This window comes from Manis javanica, chromosome 3, assembly GCF_040802235.1.
Source record: "Manis javanica isolate MJ-LG chromosome 3, MJ_LKY, whole genome shotgun sequence".
NCBI lineage: Eukaryota > Metazoa > Chordata > Mammalia > Pholidota > Manidae > Manis > Manis javanica.
Genome location: NC_133158.1, coordinates 43,162,682 through 43,177,743, shown reverse-complemented (window position 1 = coordinate 43,177,743; position 15,062 = coordinate 43,162,682). Strand labels below are relative to the sequence as shown.

Below are 15,062 nucleotides of genomic sequence, written 5' to 3'. Positions count from 1 at the left end.
TGTGTAGATGGTGCTTTCCTTCCACTTCTGCCACGTATACATCACATATGCCCTGGTGCTCACTTAGGCCAGGCTGCAGTCAAAACTACCACCCAGAGAGGACCAACAGGCTAATACCACACAGCTCTGAGCTGAGACGTTAGCACAGCTCTGCTCTGCTTCTCAAGCATTGTTTTCCCCATTACAGCCACTTTACCACCCTTGAAATCACCCACAAAAAGTTAAGAGAAAATACTAAAAGCAAACTGAGCTGTCCTCTTGGTGACAGTAGATACATACAAATTTAAAGGCAGCTGGTGTTGGACACGATGCAGCGCACTGCCGACTGCACACCGCTGAGCCCTGAGCAGCCCGGTGATGGAGGGAGGAGGGGTGCCAACCCCCTGCACAGTCAGAAATCCACCTGTAACCATTGACTCCCGCCAGAAGGTAACTACGAATAGCCTACTGTTTGACTGAAAACCTTACTGATAACATAAGTGGTCAATTAACACATATTTTCTACGTTAGGGTATTATATACTGTATTTGTACCATCAAGTGAGATGGAGAAAAGAAAATGCTTTTTCAAATTGTCACAAATCACCAAAGTATTTTCTGATATATTTACTAAAAAAAAATCTGCATGTATTGGAGCCACACAGATCAGAGGTTTTTCAAGGGTCAGCTCTATTTTCAATAGCCTGCTTGTTTTAGTTGCTGTGAGGTGACATCCCATGAGAGTTGGGGGCCTACACGCCCAAGTGACCCTGGCCCTGCTGCCACTCTCCTGTGGTCTGTGTGATGCTGGGCCCCGAGCACAACCCCTCTGAGCCTGTCTCTCATCTGAAAATCGGGGTCGGGCCTCAGGTGTAGCCTCCAGGCAAGGATTCAACGACACAGCAGGTCAACGTGCCGGACACCAGCCTGGAACTGTCACGCCACATGTGTGCAGTGGGCCTGGGCGCTGGCACATCCCCGAGCAGAGGACACAGCCTCGATACTCACCACAGCGGTTCTCGTCCTCCCCGCCGGGGCAGTGCAGGACCCCGTCACACCAGTGCGAGGGGCTGATGCAGGTTCCCGAGGAGCCACACTCCATCCCAGACACAGAGCACTTGTCCTCCACTTGCAGAGAAACGAGGGAGACGCTAGTCAGGCTGGGACACCGGAGGTCTCGCACAACCAGCAGGAGTCCATCGCCCACTCTCTCCGAGTCCCAGTGGCAGCAGGAAAGAACCCTTCTCCCCTTTCTTTTAGCTAGCAGGGGTATGTCATCATCACCCATGTACAGCAAAGGAAATGGGGCTGACGGTGAGCAGGGGAGAACCCAGGGCACCTAACTGCACAGGGCCGTGGGAGGGACTCCCAGCCTTGCATTGGACAGCTGTCCTCTCCTCTGCTGCACAGTGACTTCTGTGATCCATGACCACCTGAGTCACCAACCCCAGACTGATGGCATTTGGCCTGGGCTATGGTACCAGGAGGTGGCCCGCAGCAGCCACGGCTGTACGCTGAGGTACAGAGGCCCGGGTGTGGCCCCAAGGCAGGGGTCCCCAGCTCAAGAGTGCCCTAAAGCACTGGGGAAACTCAAAAGGCTTCTCCCACCCTGTGTCAATACCACACAAAAGACATGGGACTTTGACAACTGACGGATGAGGACGACGCTCACAAGGAGGCCTAACCGCCGGGCAGAGGGGTGGCTGCTCCTAGAACGTCTAGCCATGCATCACCAACAACAAATGCAAGGAAAGAGAAGATGATCATTTTGCAAGAGAAACTTCGGGACGGTTGTGGGTGGTCCCCAGCCCCGAGAGCAGGGCCAGTCAGCACGCGGACCTCCCCCTCCCACCGCAGGCTCGCCCCTGACTTACTGAACCTCCAGAGCAGGAAGGCAGCTGCCAGCGCTCCTGCCAGGAGGGCGCCCAGGGCGACAGTGATGCACAGCACCCTCCTGGTCCCTGGGGGAGAGAGCCGAGTATAAAATGCAGTTGCAGAGTTTTCTGGATGTTTCAGCTCTCAGATTTTATCCACTTCGTTTACAGTACAGCATATCAAGAAACAATAATTTCTTATCCACTTAAAAATGTTACATTTAATTTTAAGAATGCATCCTGGGAGGTCTTTCCCATCGCACTTCCACTCTGCTTTTCTGGAGGAAAAAGCAGGAAGGCACGATAAGGATCAATGTAAATTAACGTCAAATTCTTTAAAAAAGCATGGCCTTAAAATAGCCAAATAAATGATTAACGTAAAAAAAAATTGGCTTAAGAGGGAAAGTACCTTGTTTTGGTAAGCATAAGTAAAATAATAATAATGAACCCAAATTATCACCTCAAGGTGGCAGAATAATTGTCTTACCCAAAGTGATTTAGCAAACAGGTGTCCTGTCTGCCAGCCACTAGCCACATGTGGCTATCTGCACTTCAACTAATTACCCTTAAAATGTATCAGATAGTGATGGCAGGTCAAGTACGCAGGAGTCACATGTCCTGGAGAGTGAGAATGTAGAACATTTCATCGCTGCAGAAACTTCTCTGGGCATTGCTGACTGGCCTGGGGGGTGGGGGCAGGGGGCAGGGACACTGGGCTCCCACTTCAGCGAAGATTAAAGGCATTTGGGAAAAGTCACCAGTGTCCTCTAGTCAAAGCAATCTGACGCACCATTATCAGTCAGTCTATCCCAGTTTGGACACCAGCACCCTTGGCAATTCCTACCTGGAGAGCGGCCCCAGGGGCCCCAGAGCATTCAGGGGAGGAAAGGTGGAAAAGCGAGGGCCGGGAGCGGAAGGCCTTTAAACAGATCCTCCAACCCCTTAGTTTATGTGGAGGACCCCCAAGCTAAGAGGTGGAGGGTGGGGGACACCTGTGCACCCCAACCGTCCACATCTGTGCTTCTGGAAGTCAGCCAGGGCGGCAAGACCTGCTTGGGGACTGGGGCAGACCAGACTGAACATCTGATTAGGGCTCATTTTATAATCATTCACGTTCTGCGAATTCCACAGTCTGTTTTCAAGCTGTAACAGGTTTAGGAGTCACCTGGGGAGCCTGGGGTGGGCAGGATGGCTAGGCAAAGCACAGAGGATTTTCAGGGCAGTGAAACTGTTCTTATGACACTGTAATAGCAGATATGTTGTTACACATGTGTCCAAACCTATAGAACATACAACAGAAAGTGTAATCCTAGCTATATTCCTCTAAGGGGTAGTTCCTAACAGTCAGCTAGCCTGCAGCTGGCAGGAGCTGGGGAGAAGGATGGGAGGGGCTGGAGAGAAAGAGTGGGAGGGACTAGAGAGAGGATGGAAGGGGCTGGGGAGGGAGGATGGGAGGGGCTAGACAGAGGAGGAGGAGGGGGGCTGGGGAGGGAGGATAGGAGGGGTTGGGGAGGGAGGATGGGAGGGGCTGGGGAGGGAGGGTGGGAGGGGCTGGGGAGGGAGGGTGGGAGGGGCTGAGGAGGGAGGGTGGGAGGGGCTAGAGAGAGGATGGGAGGGGCTGGGGAGAGAATGGGAGGGGCTGGAGGGAAGGGAGACAAATGTAATGTGAAGAAAGGAGGCGAGGGTCAGGAGGATGAAGGGTTCAAGTAATACTCAAAGGACACACCACCCATGACCCCTCAGCTTTTCTCTGGCCGCTCAGATCAGGCTGAGATATCCTTAAAGTCAAGAAAGGGTGGCAGACACGTGTGGGACAATCCCAGCAGTTGCTTCCTTGCACGCCACATCCTCATGGCCGGCTGTACTCAGGGAACTGGACCGGGGGCAAAGGCTGGACGCCGTCTTCCAGCTCCAGAGCTTGCCATTTATCCCAGGTGACACATCAGAAAGCACGCCGGCAAGGAACGCGACAGAGAGGCCGGCTTGAAAGATCACCCGGGTGTTACGGGCGAAGCTGGTACAGGAGAGTTTTAGCAAAAGATAAAAAGGTCTTTGCAGCCTGGAGGCTCCTGGAAGCCCGGGCAGGAGGCCAGACCCGGCGCAGACAGCTTGACACAGCAGAGGGACAGGGAAAGGCATGCTAAGACAGACCGACCAGGCCAGCGGACAGACAGCTGGCGACAGAGTGGGTGGGGGCTGGAGCTGGCAGACCCACACTCCGGTTGCATATGGGAGAGAAACACAATAGAGTCCTACTTGAGGTGCACAGTGTCCCCGACGGGGATTTGGGCTGCACGTGGATGACGGGCGTCGAAGCGTGCGTCAGCACTCTCGGGGCGTACTGGGGCACGGTGGGCGGGTAGTACTGAGCTGGGTACACGGCGTAGGCGCTGGGGACCACAGCTGGCCGTGGCGGGTACGGGCTTTCGTTTTGGTACCCGTGGTTTTCATAGTAAGGTCCAACACCTGGCGGTGATCCCTAAACAATTAAAAAGATGAATAATATAAGCCGCTAATTACCTTAGAGGTTAAGTATATCTCCCATTGCCCTCAGACAAGACGTGGAAGGATGCCGAGGCCTCTTTTCCGTCATCACGATTAGCCAAACACCCAACTGCGCCGAATAAAAACTAACGGGACTTTTTAATTAATTGTCAGTAGTTTTTGTTTGTTTACTAATCATTTTCTTGAAATAAAGAAAAAGCAAATGAACATGGAGATGTAGTAAAAAATTTAAAGAAAAAAATGTGTAGAAGTCTGGGAAGGGGTCAATGCCCTACACCTTGAGACAGGGTGCACAGCTATGAACTGGTGCTACTGGAATTATAAGAATAGTCGCTGCATTTGAGAGCCCACCTGCTGCCAGATGTGTATGCACAACCTCGCTGAAACCTGGCCATAAGCCCCAGATGGCACAGGTATGACTGACACACCTACTTTGCAGAGGCGCGTGAGTGATGGAGGTCAGGAAATGTAGTCAAAGGTTCATCCTATATATGCTATTCTGCAAATTCCTTTTCCTATCCCCTCATCTCTCACAGACACGTGTCATCATTTACTCGCCCTCTCTTCAAATGGACATTTCAACGGGCTTACGATTTGGGGCCGCTAGCAGTTCTGCTAGCATAAGTAACCTTGTACAGCCCATGCAAGTTGGAGGCAAGTGTGTGGATTTCTGGAGCTGCACCTATGAGTAGGGTTTCTGAGTCCCAGTGTGTGCACACAAGTGTGGATGGTAGTGCCCTAGCCAGGGCATTTCATTCTCAGCTCCATCCTTGGCTGGTTTCTACCTTCTTAGAATGCCTTTCTCCCCTCCCTCTGCCTACTGAAGACGTCTTCTCCAGGCCAGGGTTACCCCTTCAAGATGCACCTCTGGTGGCCACTCCAGGCCCCACAGCCTGCCACCCTCCCAGCTTCTGCTCTGCTCAGTCCCCCCCACCCCCACCCCACCAGCCAGGCCACACTGGGAGGCCACATTTACCCTCTAATCTGAGTGGCCCTGTGCAAAACTTTCCACCCATGAATTTCTTTCCTCGTTTCTCGTTGACTGAGATTTCAGGGAGAAGAGGATTTCTGAGCAGAGGCAACTTAAAGCTTAGCATTTTAAACGGTACCTCCAGGGAAGCAGGATTGTAAAGAGACAAGCCAAATGCAGGCTCCCAGAGTTAACCTCTGCCTAATAACTCACCAAAGCTCTCCTTCAAAAGTCCAAAGATTATGGCTGTAAACCAAAACAGTAGACAGAAAGGGAAAACGAAATGTAATCTCTGACCTAAAGGGGAGTACCCAAGACAAAAGAGGAGCACATGCTTGAATCCTTTCTGAAGCATCTAAGAACATGCCGTCTCACCCAGGAGCAGCTATAGGGAGTGTAGAGGTTTATCCTGGCAAATTCCTGTGCAGTAGATTTGAAATTTAAAATGCATTAAGTAACATAAAGGAAGGAAGAGCAGAAGGTCTATTTTCCAGACACAGTACATAGAAAATTTGTGTTATTAAGCACAACTCTTTAAAATGCACTTATTCCCAGGTACAAGATGCATCAGCAAGATGTGATGGTGGAAAAAGACTGTCTGCAAAGTCGGGGTGGAGAGATGGGGTCCAGGAGGTGGGATGGGTAGCCCAGTGCCCCACCCACTCATGGCCTCCCCCAGGTCACCAGAAAGCCAGGCTACCCAGTGGTCTGCTGGCTGGTGGTATACGCATAACTACTCCCTGTCACCACTTCCTGGCTCTATCTGTCCCCACACCCCATCGCTGACCCCTGCCCCAAGCCCACCCTAAGGCCAGGAAGAGACGGAGCCATGGTAAGAAGGCACATCACCCCACACCCACCAGCCCAGGGACTCCTCTGTGCAGCCCCACGTGGCTGCACCCTGACTCCCCACTGCTCACCCTGCCTCGAGCATGCCTTGGCCACCACCAGCAATGGAGCACACGCCTTCCCTACAGTACCTCCTGAAATGCTGACCACACACCTCGGGAGATGACGGAAGGAGGAAGGGAACCCAGAAAAGGCCAGGAAGGTAATAATTAACCACTTACTGGGTTCAGAGCCATCTCGATTTTATCAGCGGCATCAGGTAATGGGTAGGTATTTGGAATGCTCAGATGACCTAGAAGAAAGAACGGCAAGACTGCAACATTTCCAAACTGGTTAGTTTTTAGAAGACACACTGAAAAAGAACTCGAAGACTTTCTAGGCAAGAGTTCCCTCTCTCCAGAGCAAACAGAAGCTTTGCCTGCTGGCCTAGGCTTCCAGCCTCTTCCCCATGACTACTCGCACCAGGAGCTTGGCACTGCTGGTACCTGAGGGGGGCTGGCTGCTCTTACATGGCTTCCACAGGGACGGTCCCCTATGTTACTGCTACCAAACAGAGAGCCCAGGGTCTAGAAACAGGCACAAGGTGACATAGACCCATCCAGCTCAGCAGGTTCAGGAATGGTAAAAGCCTGGGGCACTACTGACAGGGCCACTGCACTGAGGTGCCACTGGGCCAGTCACGGAACTTCCGAATCTCGTACAGAAATGGGCGTAGAATCAGCACTGTCTAGTCCAGCTGGCACTTGAATGAGAGGGTGCACCAGACACCTCGCAGTGCCCAGGCAGACAGCAGGCCCATGGGGCACTCACGCCCCCACTCACCCCTGCCGCCTCTGTGGAGCAGGTGGTCTATAGCTTAGTACCAGATAGAGGCCATGTCTGACCTCTTAGGTAAGCCATGTGGGATCTCCCAATTCTCAATAAACACGTATATGAAAAAATTCCAGAAAATACATCCAGATGCAGCCCTACTCCACTTACTGCCCCAAATCCAGAACAGAAAAAATTCTGAACTAATCATTTTGGCAGTTTCTCAGGTCAGTGGTAGTGAAAAGGCGAAAAGGCAGCTCTGGGTCGTCTTGTTTGTGGGCATCTGTCAACAGCTGACGGTAACGTCCAGAAAGACTGTCAGCATGGTGGGCCCTAGAGTGGAGCCCCATTCTGAGCCCTCTCCCTCCCATGAGCAAATGCAGGACTTTTCTCCACCCCTCCCTCCTATCTTGAAGTGACCACAAAATACTGCGAGACATGGCCTCCGACATCCACCCACCAGGCCGTGCTCCCGGTGGGCAAGCCCTGGGCTGCGGAGTGGGCCAGATCAGGCGTGCGTAGGTTTCATCTGGAAAGTGCCTGGCACACAGCAAAGGACAAATGGTTGTAAGCAGCAGGGCGCAGGTGTTTAAGCCCCTGGCCTCTGGGACCCAGATCGCCACTCAGCCACTCACTAGCTGTGACCTGGGGCAAGTCTCAGATTCCTCATCTGCAAACAGAGATAACAAGAGCCCAGTACAGGGCCATTGAAATGACTTGATACTAAAGATGACACTTCCTGCCTGGCGCACTGGCTAGGCTCCACACGTTAAAATCTTAAAAAAATGTGCTTATAAAGCTGATAAATGCTGACCAGCCTGCCACAGGGGGAGGGGACCGATCTTTAGCTTCCCAAATATCCTTGCGAAGTCCCCCAGCTCCGAATCTCCTAGGGCACCGAGGGCAGCAGAGCCAGCCCCACCCACCACCACCCTTCTACCTCCAGAGCAAAATTATTTGACTCATTGAACTAGAAAAATAAACCACATTAACATGTTATGACTAAAAATATAAGTATGGCTTTTAATCTTGGGGAACCTCGCTGAACAGGTCACAATAAAATGCACCAGATCATTTATTTACTCTTCATGTAAAGATAAAATGTTAGAACCAGTTCATATTGGTTGCGTAGAGATTTTTTTAAGTTTGGGGGAAAAAATCAGTACCTTTCTGGATCTGAGGAAAGAAAACTGACCAATATCCAGGTGGAGGGGTCCCCATTCGAATATGTATAACATTTCAGCCTTTAATGGTGCAGATTAACAAACCTTTCCTAGCCTGCTCTGTAAGGAGAGGGGTCTGAGATGTGATCACAACCCTGCATCCTCCCCCCTCTAGAATCAATGGGAAACACACTTCCTAAGGCGCCTTCCAAGAACTTCACCCACTGGCTCTCCTGCGCCAGCCTCCCAGCTCTCACCAGTTCCCAGTTTGGTTGAAGTTTCAGGAAATGAAAATTCAATCCCCCTGGCTGCTTTCCCAGTTTAAGAGCCCTCTGAAAGGAATGATCAATCCATGCTCAAAATCCACACTTCCTATTCATCCAAGATCCCTAACAGAGAGAGACCAAGAAGCCAGAGAAGCAAGGAGCACAGGGAGTTGGGCTGGGGATTGTCCAGCAAAGCCACAGGCCCCAGACGGAACCATGGGATGATCCTATCTCACCCAGCCATCCCACGCCCCACAAAACCTTAGAACCAGAAACACCCAGTGCGCCCAGATGAGCCGCCGCAGACTTTGGAACAGAAGACAAGTGTCATGCTGCCTGTAGTTTTCTCTGGCCGAAAAGAAAGGAGGGGAAAACGTCTCCCTCTGGCACTGGGTCTGAAAGGGGACACGCTACTGTCCAGAAAGACGAGGACGGCACATCTGGTCTGGTTCCATTTCAGAACAGGCGATCCCATCCCCACACAAGACAATAAATTGCATCAACTGGCTCCCAGAAGGAGCTAGACGGCCTGGATAGTGAGAGGCACTGTTTCTCAGACGTTCCTTCCTGTCACTGAAAGGACACAGGCGGTTGCTCTTGATTCCAGAATGCCAACCATAATAAGACACTTTTCCTTTAAGTGACAAAAGAACAAACATGGGACAAAGCTCCTTCCCCCTCCGGGTCCCGGCCAGCTCCCTCCCTGGCACTGACAATACCATCCGTGAGTCACACAACACACACAGCTGTTTCGGCCACTCCAGGTCATCCTTTTAGAGAACTGAGTCACCCAAGTCACCTGCCCAGCCACTGCTCAATGGGATAGTGCCGCAGGATCCTCTCTGCACCCTGTGACATGATGAAACTACTTCCAAACGACAATAGTCTCTCCTTAACTTGTCTTTCCCCTGAAGATCCCCGAATACATCCACTGCAGGCTTATTTTGAAAACCACCAGAGCGGAACAGATGGGGTCAGTCTCCTCGATACTGACTCCCACCCGTGACCGCCACACACTAGCATCCATGCATTTGTTCCTGCCCTGGGCCCCACTGGGTTCGTTTGAGATGTGGCAAGCCAATGGGGGCCCACAGTCCCTGACCTCAGATTCTGATTCCTTTTCTCAGACTCCAAAGCAAGCCATGCCACTCCCTATCCAATGGGCAAATGGTCCCTGAGAAGCTCTTGTGCCTCACCCACAGCACAAAACCCCATTATACAAAAAGACATTCTCGTATCCCACGGGGAATATGATGCGCTGACAGAAGGTAACAGACAGTGGTGATGAGGTAACAGTTCAGGGTAAGAGTGTCCAAGGGCCCATGCAGCGGCGCCCGCACGAGAGAGAGAGAGAGAGAGAGAGAGAGAGAGAGAGAGAGAGAGAGAGAGAGAGAGAGAGAGAAAGGGAACAGAGCTCACCTGCAGAGAGGGATGCTGCATCAGCTGCATCACCCAAGCCTCTTTCCCTATGAATGCCTCATTGTCCCGGTGAGGTGACAGACTTTTTAGGGCAGGAACTGGGTCTGCTCCTTTTTTTTTTAAATCTAGCTTTGTGCCATACAAAGAAGGTGTTCCAATACTCTTTGAGTTCCAAAGGCCAAATGAGTAAGATGAAATTTAAGAGAGAGAGAGAGAGAGAGAGCTGGAAGGTCTTTGCATCTACACAAAACCAGCATCCAGGCTGAGGGGGAGGGTGAACTCTCAGGGCACAAAACTGACAGCATGCCTATGGTGACAGGTGGCAGAGTCCCTCCAGCAGCTGGGATTAGGGTGGGGGTCAGAAACTTTATAAAGGTTTAACTGGCTAATGTTTGAAGAACTCGCCCAAGCTGTGAAATGGGGATAATAACAAATAAATAAGGTTGTTGCAAGGATTAAGTGTGTACATTTCCTAGCAGTGCCCCATCCGTGAGAAGCCCTCACTAATAATGTAATGACAGCAGCTAAAATTCACCTTGCACTAGGTAAGGGGCTATTACATGGAAAAGGGAGGCAGTTTATTCTGTATAAATCCGAAGGACAAAACCAGAATCAAAATGGTCAGAAACATCAGAAAGGCAGGTTTAACTCAACCCAGGGAAAGCAAGTTTCCGACAGTGAGAAAGTTTAAATATTGACTGGGTTTCCTTGGAAAGAACAAGAGTTCCTCAAGAGTGTGACCCAATACTGGAAGCGGGTTTCTCCATCATATTCTTGAAAGGAATTGGGCTTTAGCTGGGAGGCCAGACATGATGATCTTTCATTCTCTGTGGTCAGAAACTGGAAGAATGAACTGCAAACCCAACATTCTTAGAAAACAAAGGCTCCACATGCCCCTAAATTCAGATCCAGGGCTGGAACGAGGTCAGGCACGGCATCACCGGGCAGGCCCAGAACGCAAAGTCCTTACAGGGAATCTGACACTGGGTCTCAGGACACATGCAATCAAGCAACCTCATGGCCTGGATTCATCTTCCAATTCAGCTCTCACTTAGAAATTTTCTCTAACCAGCATCTCTTTGACAGCTGTGGTCTCTCTTCCCAGCCATGCTTGAATCCCCAATTCCGGCTAGTCTGCCCTTGCATGAACCTCCAGACTTCCACCACCAGTCACACACACACACATGTGGAGCCCTTCAAACATATCAAGCTGTCTTACCACCTTCCTGCCTGCACACCCCCCACACTGATGCCTAACTCCAGACAAATGCCGGAGTTCACTATGCCAGCCCCTCCTCCCCCTGGCTCACCTCTAATCAGGGCAAAAGGCACGTCTTTCAGCCACATTCCCTCCTCAAAGTCCACGCTGTTTACAATCCAAGTAACTGCCCACATGCCCATAAGAGATTCAGTGTCTGCCTCCCCCAGTGTTGCCACTAGGCTGACTGTGACATTTCCACCTGACCACTGTCGAGGTGGGGACAAACCAGGTCCCAGGTGGGGGCTCTTCTTCCTTCCTGCTCTCAAGTTCCACCTCGAGGCTGTCCCCCAGAACTGCCCTTGTGATCCACTGAGCCCTTTGCTACTCCCTGAGGTTCCATGTGGTCTTGGGGCCAGGATGGCCAATGGCACAGGGGGCACCATGAGTTCTCCACCCCCAGGCCACGACCACCTGGGGCTCGCAGGCCAGTGCCCCCTGAGATGCCTTCAGGGCTCCCCAACACCAAGCTGAAGGAACTCCCCAGGCTCAATGCAGAGCTCAGCACTTAGGTATGTGATGCCTTTGCACCCCATCCCCAGATGCCACCCTACCTGTCCTTGGGCAGACCCAAAGTCAAGGGGTCCCTGGCAGGCGCTCTGGAAAGTAAGGAGGGAAGAGCAGCAAAAGCTCAGCAATTTTGGGGAAGCAGGACCACCCAGGAGATCTCAAGCAGTGGCTGCAAGCAGAGATGGGAAAGCCCAAGGGGCCGTGAATTCCCTCCGGACCCTTCCTCCATCTCCCCAACAGTGGGCCCAGCTTCCAGTCCTTGGGTAACCAAGACCAACCAGCTGCTGCTAAACTGATCCAGTCGCCTTTCCTTTCTGCTTCCACACCCATGGTTTAGACCTGATCCCTGGTTCCCAAATCAGGAATTTTCTGGAGGGTTTAGCAAAACAGATTCCTGAGCCCTACTCCCAGAGTCTGGAACAGCAATTCAAATAGCACTAGAGCAATGGCCCCGTATTATTACAAAGCTCTCCTGGGACCTTGCCACTGGTTAGGCAGAAAGGAGGACCACTGGCCTGAACTCCTGGTTCACACTTCCTTGTAGACCCAGCACCCCCATCATGCTGGGCCCGGAGTAGGGGCAGCGTGCTTGTGTGATGGCAGTGGTTGCTGGCATAATGTCCTGCATGTGTCTAGGTTTCACTGTCCACAGGACATTTTCACCAGCGTCATCTTGTCCCTTGATTTCCCATTACCCAGGGAGGTCAGCTCTCCTGGCATTGGAGGAGTCCCAGGTCCTCCTGCCCAGGTCACATTGAAGGGAGCAGCACAGAGCCTAGGTGGGGCTGCCAGCAGGTGCTCCACGGTCAGGTTAGAGGGAAGCAGCCTGGCACCAAAGCGAGCCCCTTTCTGTGAGGGTTCCCTCTCCCCTCCTCTCCACTGGTTCCAATAACATTCCAGCTTCCTGCAGGAGACCGGGAGGAAGGGAAGGGAACTGCCTCCATGTGCCAAAGCCCCACAGAGCCAGAAGCCAGGAGCCACAGGGCCTGCCTTCAAACCCAGTTCTTCCTGTAGGTCACTGAGCCTTGAGGGCGTTATCTCAGCTCTCTCACCTCAGTTTCCTCACAACAGAGTTAGATGTGCCGTGAGGCTTGCAGTGACACACAGACGGAAGAAAGTTCCACATCCACATTTGCTGTTATTATAATAGCAGGGTGTCCAGACTTACTGGGACAGTCATGGTGAGGGGGAGGGGAGGGGCTCCAGCAGGTTCCAGGGCCCCGCAAGAGGCTCCTCCACTGAGACCTTCTCAGAGGAGGGCCGACCTTGGGGGTGTCAATCAGAGGGAAGTTGCTGGGGACCAAACAAATGTCCAGACCAGAGCAAAGGCCGTGCCCCTCACCAGTTGGTATTTTAAGAAAACAGAGCGCGGTGTTGAATGACTAGCCTCCAGGCATAAGTCACCACCCATGGGACGTGCCAAACTCCGGGCTGAGTGTGTGCGGGCCAGTCCTGCACCTTTCACTCTGACCCTCTCCGGCCAGTTATCAGCAAGCTCCGCTGGGGTCGGAGCACGGAGGCAGCACCCACCTCCGGTGAGGCCGCGGAGCGGGGAGCACTCCGCAGGGCCTTCCCGGGGACTCCCGCGTCGCCTGGCGCACCAGGCCCCCTCGCCTCCCTGGGCAGCAGGGCGGCGCCTCCTGGTTCCCTTTGGCCCCGGTAGGCTCGGCCTGCACCCCCAGCCAGCGCTCTCCTCCAGGGGAAGTTGGCTTCTTCCTCACTTCCTGGAGAACCTTCCGCGACCTCCGGCGTTAAGTCAACAACCCTCCCCTCACTTTAGGTTTTCTAAACACCCAGGAACTCCGCTTCGCAGCCCTTGTAATTTTCCACGATGTGGCCTCTCTCTCCAGCTGAGAGCGCCAGGAACGCAAGGGTCTGTCGTAGCCCCAGGACTCCGTGCCTTCGGAACTGAGAGTGTGCAGCCCCCAGCCCTGGTGACCCCTGCCCATCTGGCAGACCTCGGGCCGCCTTGCCATCCTTACCCCCAAAATGAGCCGCCAGGACTCCTCCCGGCCAGGCACATCGCCGTGTGCGTTCGAAACGCGATCCGGGATCCCAGGCCCCAGGGCTGCTCACCCCCACCCCGGGGAGGCGTCTCTGCCACACGGGCTCGGGGCACTCGAATGCCGCCCCTGGGCCAGCGCCAGCGGGGTCCCGAGCCGGGCGCTCTGGGAAAGGACGCGAGAGCTCTGGGGCTGTAAGGCAGCCCTTCCGCGGAGCCCATGGGGCCGCGGGCCGATGCCCACTGCCACGCCGGCGCTCCCGGCCGCCGGGCCGTGGCCTGAGGCCGTGTCCAAGCGCCTAGGCGCCCGTCCCTCTACCCAGACGCGGACCGCCCGTCGGGCGGGCATTCCTGCGGGTGCGCGGTGTCCATGCTGGCTTCCGCCGGGGCCCGCGCGCGGCAGTCCCTCCCCGGGGCTACCGAGCCGTTCGCGTGTCGCCGGGGGTCCTCCGGGAGCCCGGCCCCGCCACCCCCGCTGCGCCGGCCGTATCGCCCCCGGCATCTCAGCGAGTTTCCAGTTTCTCCCCACCTCAGGAGGGAACCAAGGAGCAGAAGTTCGGGTAACACTCCGAAGCTGCAGAGAGTTTCACGAAACAAAGAAAGAGACCGACAACCCTCCCTCCTCCTCGTCCCCAGTAGGAAGAGGTGCACCCCGGCCTCCAGTTCGGGCCTCGGAGGGCAGGTGGGCCAGGAGCGGGCTCCGGCCGAGAGCACCCACCGGAACGACCCCAGACACCGTCCTCTCCGACGCATGGCCCGGGGACTCGCGGAGCAACCTGCCCACCGTGCCACGGCCAAGGGGTCCCAGGCGCGCAGCACCCACCAGCCCCACGGAGGACGCTCGGCCGGGCTCAGCCCCGCACGCACCTGTCGCGCTCGCGCTGCTCGCACCTGGCCTCACCTCCTGCCACCCCGCCCAGCGCGGGGAGCGATCAGGTCCCTCCTCGGGCCACCGGCCCCGCCCGGAGTTCCGGCGGTGCGGGCCGCTCACCTGCGGCGCTCTGGGGCCCGGGGTCCCCCCGCCCCTAGCCCTTCCGCCTCCGCCTCCTACCTTGCTCGCGTCTTCCTCTGCCCGGCGCCGGAATCCCCAGCCCTCCCAGGCTCCCGCTTTAATCCCGGGAGGCGGTGTCCAGGTGCCCAGGGCGACACCCCCGAGCGCGGGGCCGGGTCACCCCGGGCGGGGGGAGGAGACCGGGCGGAGCTGTTCAGGTTGGGAGGGGCGGGAGGAGTTTGCACCGAGGAAGCGCGGCACCCACTTGACGGCTGGGAGGAGCGCATCTCCCTCCCTGCGGCCCTGGACCGCGCCAGTCGAAGGCTCTTCGCAGCCAGAGGACTCGAGTTTGGATCAAGGCAGGGGATTCTGGGGAGCGCTGGAGCTGTGGCTGCCAGAGCTCCTGGAGGTGGCCCGCACGGGCTGGTGCCCACAGCCCCGCGTGGCCTCTGTGCCCTAGGCGCCCA

General features: G+C 54.6%; 1 protein-coding gene across 6 annotated transcripts in view; it reads right to left on the bottom strand.

Moving 5' to 3' along the window:
* The window catches only part of TMPRSS2 (transmembrane serine protease 2), a 30,459-nt gene extending 15,693 nt beyond the window's left edge, over nucleotides 1-14,766 (bottom strand). Inside the window, exons 1-5 of one of the 6 annotated variants that reach the window (XM_037014837.2) lie at nucleotides 14,656-14,766; nucleotides 6,398-6,468; nucleotides 4,109-4,331; nucleotides 1,853-1,939; nucleotides 987-1,106 (exon numbers count right to left, since the gene is read on the bottom strand). In XM_037014837.2, the coding sequence (XP_036870732.2) occupies nucleotides 987-1,106; nucleotides 1,853-1,939; nucleotides 4,109-4,331; nucleotides 6,398-6,412 (445 nt within the window). In that variant the 5' untranslated portion in view covers nucleotides 6,413-6,468; nucleotides 14,656-14,766. Of the gene's footprint in view, nucleotides 1-986; nucleotides 1,107-1,852; nucleotides 1,940-4,108; nucleotides 4,332-6,397; nucleotides 6,469-14,322; nucleotides 14,396-14,427; nucleotides 14,451-14,471; nucleotides 14,558-14,655 lie in introns of those variants that run through there. The other 5 variants (XM_073231314.1, XM_037014839.2, XM_037014842.2 and 2 more) reach the window with 5 other exon arrangements.
* Nucleotides 14,767-15,062: the final 296 nt, after the last annotated feature.